Raw genomic sequence first — 17,174 nt, forward strand, 5'->3', positions numbered from 1 at the left:
TGTACCTTATCACCATTACTATATGTTATCCTCTTCCCATCAAGAATTGCCCCCCCCCCCCCCTCTACATTTTATTATTATTTTTAGTATTTATGTTTGTACCTTATCACCATTACTATATGTTATCCTCTTCCCATCAAGGCGGTCATAGAGCGAGTGTGTGTCCCCTTGTACTGTACCCACGCAGTCTAGGTAATCAATAGAACAGTTAATTTAATATATAGGTAAAGTAAAACAAACTAGTATTCTAGAAATTTATGTATTTACGGTTGAGATTGTATGGTTATTAATTATAAATATAATATAATGTATTTTATTTAAGTACAGACAAATAGACATCCTGTCAATTAAATTTTTAATGTTACTACCTATGTTATTGATATTAATTATACTAATTTAAGCTTACCTTTGATGAACATATGTTCCGTACTGTCACTGTTCATCTTGGGTTTATTCTTGGATCCTGCTTTACGGCCACCTCTCCCTTTTGGCTTTTCTCCAGCTGGGGATGACTGTGCTGAAGAAGGTGTGTCTCCAGCTGGTGTTGTAGGTGTGGCTGCGGCTTTAGGTGTGGCTGCGGCTTTAGGTGTGGCTGTTGTACTTGTAGGTGATGGAGACGGCGGCGGCGTTACGTTGAGTGGGCGCATTGGTGATGTATCTGGTGTTATTTGTGAAGCTGGTTGTGGGCTTGCTGGTTTTGACCTTAAAATAATTAATTAATTAATTAATATTATTTTTCCCTTGCCCTCTGGACAAAATATAAAAATTATTTGGCTACTTGTTTTTTTTACCTCGATTGGGGAGAAGGTTTGGGGGGTGAAGTTGGATTTTCAGGTTCTGGGCTGTCAGGTTTTGACCTTAAAAAAATAGCCTATTATTTTAATTATTAATTAATATTATTTTTCCCTTGCCCTCTGGACAAAATATAAAAATTATTTGGCTACTTGTTTTTTTTACCTCGATTGGGGAGAAGGTTTGGGGGGTGAAGTTGGATTTTCAGGTTCTGGGCTGTCAGGTTTTGACCTTAAAAAAATAGCCTATTATTTTAATTATTAATTAATATTATTTTTCCCTTGCCCTCTGGACAAAATATAAAAATTATTTGGCTACTTGTTTTTTTTACCTCGATTGGGGAGAAGGTTTGGGGGGTGAAGTTGGATTTTCAGGTTCTGGGCTGTCAGGTTTTGACCTTAAAAAAATAGCCTATTATTTTAATTATTAATTAATATTATTTTTCCCTTGCCCTCTGGACAAAATAAAAAAAAAATTATTTGGCTACTTGTTTTTTTTACCTCGATTGGGGAGAAGACTCTTTTCTTCTTTTCTTGACCCTTGGAGGTGAACACAACTTTGTTATTATGCGCTTCCGTTGTGGATCAGCTATTTTTGAAGTGACTGGAGTGCAACTGAAATTAAATAAATAAATAAATTTTCAATTTCTCTGGTTCTTTTTAGAACCCACCAAATTTACCAAATTTGGGATTATATTCTAAAAAAAAATGGCCTCTCTTGGTGTGTAGAGCACCGAGAGTTGCTGAACATGGAAGGAATTCGCCCCGGAGGATGGATTACTCAATGCGACCCAACCTAACCTGACCAAAAGTAAGTAAGGATATTTTTTTAACATTTACCTACCCTAAGATAAAAAGTTACTGTAAAAATACAAAGGAACCCACTACTTTTCATAATCCCATTTATTATAATTTTATTAGGGGTATGCATTTGAGCTTAATAGTAAATAAAAAGTAAAAATACGACGAAACCCACTAATTTTATAAGGGGTAGTTTCACGAAATGCATTTGAGCTTAATAAATAAAAAGTTACTGTAAAAATCCCATTTCTATACTTTTTTTAGCATGGGTAGATGCACTTCGTGAAACTATCCCTTTTAGTTTTTTTATAACATTATTAAATATAAAATGAAAATATTATTATTACCTAATGTTATCACTGGGGGTTATTTTTTTTGTGGGGGTCCCCAACCCCTCCTTTTCCTCCAACATTACCGACCCTGGAGTGCAACTGAAAATTAAATAAATAAATAACATTTACCTACCCTAAGATAAAAAGTTACTGTAAAAATACAAAGGAACCCACTACTTTTCATAATCCCATTTATTATAATTTTATTAGGGGTATGCATTTGAGCTTAATAGTAAATAAAAAGTAAAAATACGACGAAACCCACTAATTTTATAAGGGGTAGTTTCACGAAATGCATTTGAGCTTAATAAATAAACTTCGTGAAACTACCCCTTTTAGTTTTTTTATAACATTATTAAATATAAAATGAAAATATTATTATTACCTAATGTTATCACTGGGGGTTATTTTTTTTGGGGGGGACCCCAAACCCTCCTTTTCCTCCAACATATCAAGGTCAACCTCATCCAAAATATCGGGTATGCTTGCATCGTCGATCGTCTTACGTTCACGCAAACTACGAGTACGCGTAACTGAAGAGTCAGGCATAGCTTGGACAACCTCACTGTCAATATTAATAACATCCGAAACATCGGACATGTTGTCATCATCGTCACCTATAACTTTATTAGAGTCAGGCTCAGCCATTCTCTAACGATGTTGTAACTGAACTAAAACTAAAATAAAAAGATTAATATTAATTATGACTTTATGACTTTAAGCCTAAGGTGGTGAAAATGGCCAGGTTACCGCTTACATTGGATGATTGGGGGAAGAAAAGGGTTAACAACTTAACAGTAACTCCACCCATAATTTTATTTTTTGGAATAGTAAGGGATAAAATAAACACACATAAAAGAAAGTGTGGGGGGGGGGGGGGTATAACTATAATCCGTATCCAATTACTACGAAGTACGAGGGAAATCATGGGATGTGTTGGAAAATATTTATATGACATGTAAGACTAAGAATTCTCCTAATTTCCCCTTGAGGAGGGGGGAGGATTTGATGCTTAATCTGCAGAAGGGGTAATTTAACACTTAATTTACCCTCCGTAAAAGATTAAAGATTAAAAGATTAAAGATTATTTGAAACCTGCCCCACCCCCCTTTTTCAACACTTCTTATTTGAATATAATTATATGTAATCTTTTTTTCTCCACCCATCATAACGTAATGGTTAGGAGGAGGGGGGGGGGGGAACCAACAAGATTTAATTTGGATTTAATACGATGAAATTTTAGTAAATAAATTAGCCGTTAGAGGCTGGATATTTCAAATTGTTTTTCAATTTATACTTAAGTTTCATCATTCATTGGTAAGAAAAGTTAAAAATTATATTTCAAGTTTTAGAAACCTATTTTTAAGAAAAGTTACATTTGAGATGAATAGAATTAAAAAAGTATTCGGTAATGTAGACAAACAAAATTGCTTCATAGTTACATATTGGAAGTTACATAACATTCAAGGATTACCATTTTTATTGTCAGCTTTGATGTCACTTTATGAAGGCTTTTTGGCCAATTATAGAATAGATTGATGATAATGATATGATGAATATCTGTATCATTTCATATCTTTTAAAAACAAAGTTTTATACCAACGTTTTCTTTTTGGTTTGCTCAACAATTTTGGGGAATTTTGGGACTTGGTTGCTTCATTAAGTTGAGTGTAAAAACGTTTCAACTATTAATTGTTATTTACAAAAGGGGTAATTTTGTGCATCATCATTGGGAGTGTACATCAATTTATCGGCCATTATAATATAAGGTTATAATTTATAAAGGTGTCATATATATAAACCTTTCTTAAAAGTTAAAAAAAAAACTCTCTCCCGTCACCCAGCATTAGTGGAAAATTTTTATAAAGGAAAATTTAAATAAATAAAGGGATTATTCATTATTCTTTGTATTTTTTTTTGGGGGGGGGGGTTATAATAAAGGTGTCATATATATATTATGGAAAATTTTTATAAAGGAAAATTTAAATAAATAAAGGGATTATTCTTTGTATTTTTTTTGGGGGGGGGGGGGGTTATATTCAAAATCAAGTTCAACCCTTTCTTTTCATATAGCAACCCTTCTTAAATAGGGGAGGGGGGGGAGACTAGTGTAAAATAAACAGCCCATTGCCCTTCCCTTTATTTGGGGGGGGGGGGACTATAAAGGTGTTAACTGTTACTTACATGTAAAACCCTTTTCCCCCACCCATATATGTTTGATGATATTGACCTCTAGGCTCTAAATGCGGATGCCACTTATTTTAAAGGGTATGTAAAGATAAAATTTTTTCATGCTATTAGACTATTAGTATTAACAAATTAAAAATCTTAACATTTTCTAAATAATAAATATCGAAGATTGATTTTACGGCATTAGGTTGGTTTATTCGAAGATTGATTTTACGGCATTAGGTTGGTTTATAAAGATAATTTACATTTTACAAATTTGTAATTTAAAGTTAAATTGTAGGTTGGCGACGAACGAGAGATGGGCCAGCCAACTTCAAGTTACTTGGATACTAAGGGGAGAAGAAACGGCGGCGCAACCGCCGAAAACTGCCGAGAAAAGGCAAAATAAATTTCAGCGGCTTATCGGAAGGTAATGAGGAAATTACATTTTTGCATACAACCCCTTTATTTTAATGGCTTTCTCTACCTTTTGACCGCCTTTCTCTTTCTTTTAATGCGTAATTAGTTTTTATATACGCATAAAATAAACTTATAAAGTTAATTATTTTTTAATATTTGATTTTGCAGTGTTTTTATACGTATATTGTGAACGTTTTGAAATTGAATTGAAATTGAAATTAATTATATCTGCATTTGCATTATGAAAAATACTAATTATTAAATTATTATTTATTACCTTAATAATTTATTTCAGTATAAATATCCGAACGAATAATGAAATCTAGACCCAGCAGCACGAAACGAAGGAGCCAGCGAATACTTGAACGACGTCAACGACTTGACCCAGGTATAATATATATTGAATTCTATTTATTTTTAGTTATTCCAAGTGTAATATAATGAATAAATAATCTTTATACAAAGGATCTCGCTAACCGATGAACCGATCGGGTTCTCCTTTTTACCTTTTAATTTACCTTTTTAAAAGCGAAGCTTTTCTATAATTATGGTCGGTCCGTCCGATTTAGAAAGCGTAGCAACTCTATAATCATTACCAGAATGTCCGTACGTCCATTTTAAACATGTTGATTTTTCGTCCGAGATAGTTAGCTTTTATTCGTTAATTTTAGGCATGTTAGAATTGTCCTATCACTTTCAAACTTTGCATGATGTAGTTACGTACGATTTAGAAAGCGAAGCAACTCTATAATCATTACCAGAATGTCCGTAAATCCCTTTTAAACATGTTGATTTTTCTACTTTTATAACAACAAAATTTTATGTGATCTAATTATCCGTTTGATCTGGTTTTTGGTATATTGATTCCTTGGACAACAAAGAATAATATTATAAGCGAAGCAAGCAACTCTATAATTAAGTCCTAGAAATGTAAGTATAACCATAAACATTATAGGTTATCCTGTATGAAGCAGTTTTCCAATAAATTTACTTACAATTTTGCTTCGACTCTTATACTTTATATTTAAATTATTCACTTCAGACACTATACAAGTGTTAATGTCCGTTTGTCCTACCGTTTCAGTGCTTCGCTTTTATGGATGTTGTCATCGTTGTTTTAAGTATAGCTACTCTTTAGTTTAATTATATTACTGTAGTAAAGTTTAAACTTTTTTAAAGTTAAACTGTCCGTTTGTATAAACTATAGGACTAAGTTAATAAATTTATTTAGTGTATAAGATTTAATTCATTAAGGTGTGGCTGTTGTAATACTTTAACACTCCTGCGTTTGTCCACTCCGACGTTTGGGACTCCTGCGTTTGTCCACTCCGACGTTTGGGACTCCTGCGTTTGTCCACTCCGACGTTTGGGACTTTGAAATAATAAATAAGATTTAATTTATTAAGGTGTGGCAGCTGTTCCTCCTGTTGCTGTTGATGATGGCCATGGACGGGTTGTTCAACCAAGAGGACAAGGTATTATATATAATCATATTTTTATTATTACCTATTCCAAGTCTTATATATCTTGTACATATTAACCTAACCTAACCTGTACAGAAATACTTAAAATTAATATTTTAATTTAACACTCCTGCGTTTGTCCACTCCGACGTTTGGGACTCCTGCGTTTGTCCAGTCCCCTTACTTTGAAATAATAAATAAGATTTAATTCATTAAGGTGTGGCTGCCGTTCCTGTTGAACCCCAGCCTGATGGGAATCGTCGAGGACGCCGTAATGCTCCAAGAGGACAAGGTATTATATATAATTGGGACTCCTGCGTTGAGATATTTTATGATTTTGAAAAATTAACCATTTAAATTAATAGTAAATATCATACAGAATTGCTTACATGATTATTATAAAACAAGGATGAAAACATGCATAAAAGAGAAGCTCCAAAAAAATGCGTCAAAAAATCTAAGCTGGATCTTTAATTAAAATGTATTTTTTTTGGCTCTTTAATTAAAATGTATTTTTTTTGGCTTTTATGGAACTAATTGTAATCTACAGAAGGGAAAATCACTGGGGATGTACATCGATCTATCGACCACCCTCCTGAGAGATTTTAATTTTAATTTTGATTTAATTTATTAAGGTCATGCTCAACAGGTTTACCAGATGGGGAACCATAATAATGTTGGTGTTGCTCCGGGCCCGGCTCCCCATCAAGCACCACAGCCCCCGCAACAACAGCCGGACCCCCCACAACAACCAGACGCCATTCCAAACCCCCCCCAAGAGCCCCCCCAAGAGCCCCCCCAAGAGCCCCCCCAACAGCCCCCCCCACAGCAAGAACCTCGTGAGCGTCGTGAGCGTGTCGTACCGGCTATTTTTAATTTAACTATAGGTGCGCACGCAACAGTCAATATCAACAATAATCAATTTGAATTCTATTTAAATTAATATTTATAATTTTGTAATATTATTTCATAATAGAATTCAAATTGATTATTGTTAATTTTGCAATATTATTTCAATTTGTATATACTATTTAACTATTTTTCTATTTTGTGGTGTTATCCCCCCCCCCCCCCCCCCCCTGACTAAATGACTGGATTAGGTTAGGCTTTTCTCAAATTTATACCCCCCTCCCCCCCCCCCCCCCGACTAAATGACTGGATTAGGTTAGGCTAGGTTAGGTTATATGGCTAGGGGGCCGAGCGCCCGCGGTTATTTTTATTGGTGGGGGGGGGGATAAAAATTGTAAAAATCTATTTTGTATTTTCAAATTTTGTATATACTATTTTTGATATATTTATACTTTATTTACTAAATTTGCAGATTTTTTAAAGGGGTAGTTTCACGAAATGCATTTAAACTTAATTTAGTGAACCGCATATTTTATCCTGGTTAAATGGTTAAACTACATTTATATGGCATATATTTGAAAAAATTTCAATTTTCTACCACATAGTTTTTAAAATGTCAAGACTTGAAAATCGTCTTTTTAAATTGCATATATCACAAAAAAGACAATTTTAAGGTCTTGATATTTTAAAAACTACGTGGTAGAAAATTGAATTCATTTCAAATATATGCCATATAAATGTAGTTTACCCATTTAACCAGGATAAAATATGCGGTTCACTAAATTAAGTTCAAATGCATTTCGTGAAACTACCCCTTTTCTTTAGTTTTAATATTTTCATTTAATTTTTTTTTCAATTTCATTGTTTCATTTTCATTTTTTAGTAGCAAATCTACTTTATATTTCTAAATGTAAATATGTCTGTCTGTCTGTCTGTCTGTCTGTTTTTTTTTCGTTTTTCAATTTCATTGTTTCATTTTCATTTTGTATTTCATTCATTTCATTTCATATTCATATTCGTGATAAAAATAAATGTGATAAGAAACTCGAAATAATACACTTTTTTATTCATTCTTATGGTCGGTCCGTCCGATTTAGAAAGCGTAGCAACTCTATAATCATTACCAGAATGTCCGTACGTCCATTTTAAACATGTTGATTTTTCGTCCGAGATAGTTAGCTTTTATTCGTTAACGATGCAAGAAATAGCTATTGATAATTTTAAATACGTGGAACGCTTACCTAACCTACCTAAGTTTTATCAAATAACTATATCAAACGTCTCTCTTCCTTGGATACAAACGGCTGCGCCCCTAGCATTTAGAGGCTCTATATTCGAACCTACCTACCTACCTACCTAAGTATATCAAATAACTATATCAAACGTCTCTCTTCCTTGGATACAAACGGCTGCGCCCCTAGCATTTAGAGGCTCTATATTCGAAGGGATATGAAAGGGCAGAAAAATAGCCTAAAACCATCTAAGGACCTATACGAAGCTGTACTGTAAAGGAGAACCATATAGGTTCAGTGGTTAGCGAGATCCTTAGCTACAGACAAACAGAGCTTACTTCTTTATAAGTTTACTAGCGGCTACGCCCCTAGAGGCCTCTAGTGGCACTTTAAATGTTTTTGTTTGTTAAAGTTAATACTATAGCTATTGATAATTTTAAATTTATGTCTTCAATTCAAAGTTAAAATAAGTACACAAATAATCACGGCAGAAACATAAGTATTTCGTAAACATATATTAATTAACGACCTAACTAAACTTTAACTATATCAAACGTCTCTCTAGCCTAAAACCATCTAAGGACCTATACGAAGCTGTACTGTAAAGGAGAACCATATAGGTTCAGTGGTTAGCGAGATCCTTAGCTACAGACAAACAGAGCTTACTTCTTTATAAGTTTACTAGCGGCTACGCCCCTAGAGGCCTCTAGTGGCACTTTAAATGTTTTTGTTTGTTAAAGTTAATACTATAGCTATTGATAATTTTAAATTTATGTCTTCAATTCAAAGTTAAAATAAGTACACAAATAATCACGGCAGAAACATAAGTATTTCGTAAACATATATTAATTAACGACCTAACTAAACTTTAACTATATCAAACGTCTCTCTAGCCTAAAACCATCTAAGGACCTATACGAAGCTGTACTGTAAAGGAGAACCATATAGGTTCAGTGGTTAGCGAGATCCTTAGCTACAGACAAACAGAGCTTACTTCTTCAATTATAATTCAAATTATAGAGCAGCATCGCAATTACAAATTAAATTAAATAAAAATAAGAAAATTATTTTTCATAGTTTTATTATTATAGCATATATATGTCAAGTTATTTATGTGGAATCTAACTAAATATTCACAGGAATGCGATCTCAACTCAACGCAACATCAATGATCAATCCATAATGATCACAGACTCATCAGAGTCATCACCTTCACCTTCGCTCGCGCCACCTTCGTGTTCCAGAACTTCCAGGATGGCGTCAATATCGTCATCATCGGAAGATGGATTTACATCGCCGGAGATATCGGGATATTCGTCTTCATCTGATGATAGATCTACTGTGCCATCTAAATTAATCGCACGGTCATAGACAGCTAACGCCTGGATAACGTCGTCACGGTAACCGTTGCATTTGGCTTCCATTTGCTGCAGAACAAGTTCATTTTCTTCGCGTGTACGCTGAGAAGATGGAAGGGCTTGGTGAAGGAATTGGTATATACCAATTCCTTCACTAAATAGTCTGATCGCCTGCATATTACGAACACTCTGAAACCCCGACCTGTAAAGCAGGTTAGATATATCTTTAAAAGATCTGTGTAGGACCTGATAATGGGCGTACCATCCAGGCATCAGGTCGGGGTATAAACTTGGTTCTGGATCTGTGCAGGTAAGAGTACGGGGGAAGTAAGGAACCAAGTCATCCATCGCTACCGGCTTGCGCCTGCGCCCAACTCTGACTCTCTGTCCTTGTTCCGCCATAATAACGATAGCAAAAATAAAACAAATGTTCAAATGTTGTCACTTCAAAGGTCTGTAAGCAAATGAAATTTCAAGGAATCATTAATTACCCCCTACAAATTTTTCTTTGTTGTTGGTTTCCAAGAAATTATTAAGATTTATAATATTCTAGATATCTTCAAATATGAAGGGAATGGGATGTGTGAAATATTTTTAACAAGGATGACAATATCCATTAAAGCAAAACATTAACATAAATGCATTAGTATAATCAAAATTATAAGTAAGTATTCTGTCTATAAATTATATAAATACTAACATACTGACGTCTATAACCAACACAAATTATAGAAAAGCTTCGCTAATTCCTAGTATTTTGAATTTTCCATATGTTTTGTTTTGTTTTGTTTCTTGGGGGGGGGGGGGGGAACATTAACATAAATGCATAAGTATAATTATAAAGTAAGTATTCTGTCTATAAATTATATAAAATAGTAATACTAACTGACGTTTATAACCAACACAAATTATAGAAAAGCTTCGCTAATTCCTATTTTCCATATGTTTTGAATTGTTAACTTATTTCTTGGGGGGGGGGGGGGGAGGGGTCAATATTTGTATCGTAAGTTGTAACGGTCAACCTTCAAATAGGGGAGGGGTGAGACTACACTAGTATAATAAATTATAATCTTACCCACTCCCCAAGTTAAAAATTAATCGTGACCCCCCCCCCCCTCTCATATATATAAACATAGTGAAAATGAAATTATAAGAATCCTTGTTACTCTATAATTAAGGTATGTCCATACGTCCCTCCGTCCGAGTCTTTTTACGGAAATACACTATATTGTTATATATAGAAAAAGATTGTTATAAATGTTTTATCACGTATTTTACAATTTTTTTGTCCATTTTCACCGCTCATTATGAATATGGGCGGAGTGGTAATGCGCGCCCCCCCCCCCAAAAAAAAAGGGGGAAAAACATAAATATTAGGAGGGGATAGGACAGTGGACAATAATAATAATCTATATTCTATCTTTATATATTTAGAGGTGTAATTTGTAAAAATCTCATAATTTTTAACATTTTCTCCATGTAACCCCCTAAAATTGGGGTTGGTGTTGTATGTAATAAATATTAGGAGGTAATAGGATATCTGTTTAGCTCCCCCCCCCCCCAAAAAAAAAAGGGGGAAAAACATAAATATTAGGAGGGGATAGGACAGTTGACAATAATAAATAATAATCAAAATGCTGAACTGATAAGAAATAATTAATAAACAATTTTAAGTTTAGGCAAATTTAGGATTATGTAATTGTAAATTCAATTGTTTAAGTTTTAACGTTTTTCTATTAGCTTAATGCTTCAAAAGACAACCATACATTGTTCCAAATGGTCTATTTATTATTCATAATTTTAGAGCTTCGCTACTTATGTATGTTTTATTAGGTAGACATGTAAGAATTCTGCTAATTTCCCCTTTGAGGAGGGGGGGAGGATTTGATGCTTAATCTTTCATGTCACACGGTCCACGGATAAAAAACAAATATATAATATCGTAACCAACCTGGTAATGGTATGGTAATAATTGGGATGGGGGGGGGGGGAGAAACAAGATTAAATTTGGATTTAATACGATGAAATTATAGTAAATAAATTAGCCGTTAGAGGGTAAATATTTCAAATTGTTCTTAAATTTATACTTTCATCATTCATTGGTAAGAAAAGTTAAAAATTATATTTCAAGTTTTAGAAACCTATTTTTAAGAAAAGTTACATTTGAGACGAATTGATTTCACAAAGTATTCGGTAATGTAGAAAACAAACAAAATTGCTTCAAAGTTACATATTGAAAGTTGGAATATAGATATCTTCAGTGATACTATATTCTCTTTATAACACTTTATGAAGGCTTTTTGGCCAATTATATTATAGATTGATGATAATATCTGATAATATCATTTCATATGTTTTAAGTTTTAAAAACATTCTTTCGCAAGGAAGGGAAATTTAAATTTTTTAAAAAGGGTCAACTAAATAACATGACACGGATATGAAGCAAAATTGTAAGTGAATTAGTTGGAAGACTCTAATTGCAATAAAACCTACTCTTTTTGAATAAAACAAATATACAAAGTTTTTACTTTTTAATTCGTTCGTTCTTTAAGACAGATAGCTATTTCTTTCATAGTTAAACGGCTCCTCGGGGCTAAAAAAACTGGTTTTAATAATCAAACGATTGTACATTTCTGTTCTGTCTATATATCATAGTTATCATTGAAAACCAAAGAATAAAATAATAGGATGTCTGTTAATCTCCACGGATAAAAAACAAATGAAAAAAATTATATTTGATTTGCAATAAAAACTACTCTTTTTCTGTTCTGTCTACTCTATATATGTCATAGTTATCATTGAAAACCAAAAAATAAAATAATAGGATGTCTGTTAATATCTCTCTACCAAGGATCTCAAATTGAAATCTGAATCTCGTTTTTATGGTAAATAAAATTAACATATCTTCGCTTAATCGCTGTACAATATTTTTTTTTTGGGGGGGGGGGCGGGGAGGAAAAATTTATGTCACCTGATTAAGGAAGGGAAACTGGAAGGGTCAACTTAACTGAACTCACATGAGAAATATGAGATCTTCATACAGAACAATAATTTTCTATAATTAGGGTCAGTTTGTCCGTCGACTATTTGTCGACTATTCTGAACTATTTAAGTGTTATTATCCGTTTGTTATACAGTTTCAGAAATCGTTTTAATCTTACAGAACAATAGCTTTTTTATAATTAGGGCTGGTCAATCTCCGTAAGAAAGCGGATAGCTTTTTTCATTTCTGGTAATGTAGGCATTTGCTTCCTGTATCCGTTTGTCATAAAGTTTCAGTACTAGTTTTTATGGATGTTTTAATCCTTGTTAATATTCCCCAATATACAAGGTATATTGATAAAAGCGTTTTTTTTTTGGGGGGGGGGGAACATTTATGACCGCATAAAGCTAAGGGTCAACTCATGATACAGGAAATATGAGACCTTAGAGAACAAGGACAAATCGTTACAATTTACAAAACTAACTCCAATCCAAATAAAATAAAAATATTTATTTTCATTTTATTTAAGTCAACATAGTTTATTTATTTATTTAGATTATTTATTTCATTAAAGTAAAAAAAGTTATGATTATTGTTTTGTTAGTATGTTAGGTTAAATAATAAATTAGTACATATTACTTGAGTTAGAATGATTAATACATTATTTAATGGTTATTGGTGGTTTATTTTTTAACTTTTCTTTCACTTTATGATATTAGCAAGTTTGATATATGGTTGAGTTGAAATGTAGAAGACAGTAAGCAGGGTGGAGGGTTGGATAATGTAGGGTGTTGGATCTTTGGAAGGTGGATTATTATAGAGTAGATACGCTGAAAGCCTGAAACAAAAAATCTTAAGTCTTAACAGCTATGTGAGGGAGAGGGGGGGGGGTGGTAATTTATCTATCCTTTACAACCCTCTCACATACTCACACGACAATACAAATACACATAATAAATACTAGGATATGACAATGAAAGAAAAATCGAGATTTTTGGAATAAAGAAAGGGGAGAATAAATTATTTAAAAGTCTTATCTATTATACAAATTTTATATCTAAGTTTTCATATTTATTGAATTGTTTACAAGTAAAACTGATATGGTTCTGATATCGCAAAAACCAATCAACCAATATTATTTTTTTATAATTCATTCTAAAAAAATAAAAAAAACTCATCAATATTTAATTTTTAAAGTTTTCATATTTATTGAATTGTTTAAAAGTAAAACTGATATGGTTCTGAGTTCTGATATCGCAAAAACCAATCAACCAATATTATTTTTTTTATAATTCATTCTATAAAAATAAAAAACTCATCAATATTTAATTTTTAAAAAAAATTGTATAAAAAGTAAAAAAAAACACTGAGAAAATATTAGGTGTAGAGGTTTCGTGTTTTTTCTAGACAGCCATATTGGCTATTTTTCCAAATTTTGACGAAACGAAAAAATTTATTGGAAAATATCAGTAAATATTAACTTTCAGGATCGTAAAAATTTAGAAAAGATTTTAATATTTAGGTTTCCTGTCCAAATTCAACCCTTTCCCTAATTATTATAAACGTCTTTGGACAGTTAGAAAATAGGGGGAATATTAAAGAAATATTGACCCGAGAGTTTCAAATTTCCATCGTCAAAGATCTATTAAATAGATTTCAAGTAGACATATGTCTGCTCACCACTGTTATTTTGATTTAAAGATTGATATTAGACGAACCGCTTTTAAAATCGGCTCACTAGAGGCATCCAGAGGTGAATTCTTAAAAAATATTTTAACTCACTGCCTCACTAAAAATAGTGAGGCTCGCTAAAAAATTTTGTGAAAAATCCTCCAAAAACGCATAAAAAATCTACAAAAATTAAATAAAATAATAAAAGGGTTATTAACATAAGATTTTGTTTAATTTTTGTAGATTTTTAATGCAATTTTAGAGGAATTTTCACTGATTTTCGTGAGGCAGTGTGCCAAAAAGTTTTTTAAGAATCCACCTCTGTTCTGAATTCATTCCTTATTACCTATCCCTGGATTCCTGAATTTGGTTCATTTCATTTCATTTCACTCACTTTTCTTTTTCCCTCCTCCATTAAAATTGAAAGGAACATTCTGTGGATAGTTTTTAGTGGGCAAAGCTTTTCCATAATTCAATTTGTATGTTCGTCCGTCTGTAACGCTAGAAATGTAATTCTCTGCTTCTATTTAAGATAGACGTCAGAAATGTTTATTGAAGATTCCTTGCATCAATGAGCATCCAGTATATATCCTTTAAATAAAGTAGTAAGGTTTCTTTGTCTGAAGCTTAAGAAATCGATAACTACTGAACAGATTAAGTTCGTCTTTTTGGGGAAGGTTCACTAAGGTCCCGAGATGGTTTTAGGCTCTATAGTTTTAGATTTATTTCTTGGAATGGTTTTAGGCTATTTGAATGGCCATTCTATTTTGAATACAGAATACAGATCCCCTAGATACTAGGGGCAGAGCCACTAGTAAATATATAATTAACTTTATCCGTCGGTTAAGCTTCAAAAACATAAATTCTTATCTTTTATAAAGGTCTGGTAATTTTTTATAATTAATAAAATATTTTCCTTTTCATTTTATGACATTCGAACATGTACGTTAAACTTACTTTGTCTGTTTGTCTATTCACCGTTTACTTTGCTACTTATGAATGTTGTCATCCTTGTGTTTCGTAGCAAAGTTTCTCAAAGTATTACTAGTAAGTGTTTATATACTTGTTACACGTTTCTTGGGAAATAAAAATTACCAGCGTTGCGGGGCCGTTTGATTTTCGTGCGGCTCCGGCTACGCGGAGCCGCCTGTGAAGATAACGGCTTCGACTACGGATTTGGCTCCGGCTCCGACCTAAAATCAAGAAAAACTCACCATATTTTTTCTGCCAAGTCTATTATAGACTCTTGAAGGTTTGAAAAGTTAAATTTTTGATAAAAATGGACTTGAAAAACTTAAAAGGGGCATTTACACACGACAGAGCAGAGTTACCAAATTATAATCAATAAGAAAATTCTTATTTTGGCTTACCCGGAGCCGGAGTCGTTTTTTAACGAAAATAACGGCTCCAGAAAAATATGGCGGCTCCACGGCTCCCGGCTCCACCACGCTGAAAATTACCAATTAAAAAGATATCACAGAAAAAAATATGTGAATAAAGCAAATGAGAAAAAATACTCCATTCCCCCTTATTTTCAATTTCCCTATAAGAAGAGAAATAATGTAAGTGAAGGCTGTATTTAATCAAACCTATATTTATAACAACCACCGAACCCTAAAACTGAATTCAAAATTGTAAGAAGACTGTATGTAGTGAGCTATATATTAGGCAAGAACCTAAAGGGATAAGACAATGGTCCATAAATCCCCAATGATGATGTACAAAAGTATCCCTTATGTAGATTATAATTTTTGGTTGAAACGTTTGGATACTCAACTGAATTAATCAACTAATCAAAATTCAATGAAAATCCACAAAGTTGTTAGACCAACGAATAAGAAAACGTTATCATAAAACTTTGAGGACTAGTATTATTAACAGCGCAATGTCTCCTCTCTCCCTGATATTAGGTAAGTATAAGCTCAATTTGGAACCTTTTGATCTTTTAATTAGAAAGATAGCTAGGGTCTAGGTAACAAATATTTAGAGCAGTGGCGTGCACAGGAATTAAACAAGGCTTGTCTTGTGGGGGTAAAGAAACAGAAAGGCAGTCCTACCCTATTTTTATAATAGAGGGTTGTTGTCACATCCTATATACATCCCTCTACTGCACGCCTATCATTTAAAAGAAACAAAATAATGAACAAAATCAAGGATTGAGTGGACATAGGAATATAAATCAAATTGGTACGTCCAAAGGTTTATAACCCTGTTATTTTGTTCTTATACTCAAAAAAATTAACTTTAATTGGATTTTAAGTGATTAGTATCTTAAAAATTTAAAAGATTTAGTTATCTACGATTTAATTTCTTCAAATTAAAATAATTAAAAGAAGCTTTTATGTAAAAAATACTACAAAATTAAATATTTTGTTTTTGCCATATGAGATGAGTTTTATAAAACTTGAAGAGTTTTAGTTTAAGATTAGAAGAGTTGAATCATTAGTAAGTCGAGAGGGAAGTTAAATTTCTTTACATTCTTTTTGCAGCAACGCTTCATTATAATCACTTAATAATAATAATACGATTAAATTTTAAAGTGGTCGATTAATACAATTGTAACCTTCAAGATAAAATCAAAAATGATCAAGTAATATTTTATAAATCTTAATAAGCTTTAAAGCTCTAATTTGTGTATTTTAGACATAAGTAAAGGGTTTGATACTTAATGATAGGGTTGCCGGTCTAGATATGAAAAAAAAACAAAAAAAAAACATTTTCATCAGCACGATTTGCTTTATTATAGGTTACCTCAATGCCGGTAATGTACTGGTTTTAGGCTATTAATCTAAACAACCAAATTAACAATGACCTTTTTTTAAAGCTCTAGACTCCTACGGTAGAACAGGTTTAAGGTTAGCTCAATACCAGTAATGTAATGGTTTTAGGCTATTAATCTAATCAACAAGGTTGACAAAATACTTGTAGGATGTGAAAGCAGAATAAAAAATGTAAGTCTAAACCTAAACTGTATGTAAATATGTTGCAAAATTGATTAAATATTACATACTGATTAAGACTTCATTATAAGGAATGGGTTTCTTTGCTTTGATTTTCCATCAACATAGTAAACTCTTTAAAATTATCTTATTTGGACATTTTAAA

At 32.5% G+C, this 17,174-nt stretch overlaps 3 protein-coding genes across 3 annotated transcripts; 1 reads left to right on the forward strand and 2 right to left on the reverse strand.

Moving 5' to 3' along the window:
- Positions 1 to 90: 90 nt before the first annotated feature.
- On the reverse strand, positions 91 to 834 carry LOC145331134 (uncharacterized). The gene is made up of 2 exons (XM_080175761.1): positions 407 to 834; positions 91 to 188 (listed from the first exon to the last, which is right to left on the reverse strand). The coding sequence occupies exons 1-2, from the start codon at positions 645 to 647 to the stop codon at positions 91 to 93; spliced, it is 339 nt and encodes a 112-aa protein (XP_080031887.1). The 5' UTR covers positions 648 to 834.
- A 4,665-nt stretch (positions 835 to 5,499) lies between these two features.
- On the forward strand, positions 5,500 to 6,857 carry LOC145331135 (uncharacterized). Its single transcript, XM_080175762.1, has 3 exons — positions 5,500 to 5,988; positions 6,194 to 6,268; positions 6,612 to 6,857. Exons 1-3 carry the CDS (start codon positions 5,950 to 5,952, stop codon positions 6,855 to 6,857), a joined length of 360 nt encoding a protein of 119 aa, XP_080031888.1. The 5' UTR covers positions 5,500 to 5,949.
- Positions 6,858 to 7,959: 1,102 nt separating this feature from the next.
- LOC145331590 (uncharacterized) lies at positions 7,960 to 9,969 on the reverse strand. Its single transcript, XM_080176337.1, has 2 exons — positions 8,178 to 9,969; positions 7,960 to 8,071 (listed from the first exon to the last, which is right to left on the reverse strand). The coding sequence occupies exon 1, from the start codon at positions 9,815 to 9,817 to the stop codon at positions 9,230 to 9,232; it is 588 nt and encodes a 195-aa protein (XP_080032463.1). The 5' UTR covers positions 9,818 to 9,969; the 3' UTR covers positions 7,960 to 8,071; positions 8,178 to 9,229.
- Between the last annotated feature and the right edge of the window lie 7,205 nt (positions 9,970 to 17,174).

The sequence above is a fragment of the Acartia tonsa genome, chromosome 11 (assembly GCF_053477335.1).
Source record: "Acartia tonsa isolate MP-2025a chromosome 11, ASM5347733v1, whole genome shotgun sequence".
In the NCBI taxonomy this organism is placed as follows: domain Eukaryota; kingdom Metazoa; phylum Arthropoda; class Copepoda; order Calanoida; family Acartiidae; genus Acartia; species Acartia tonsa.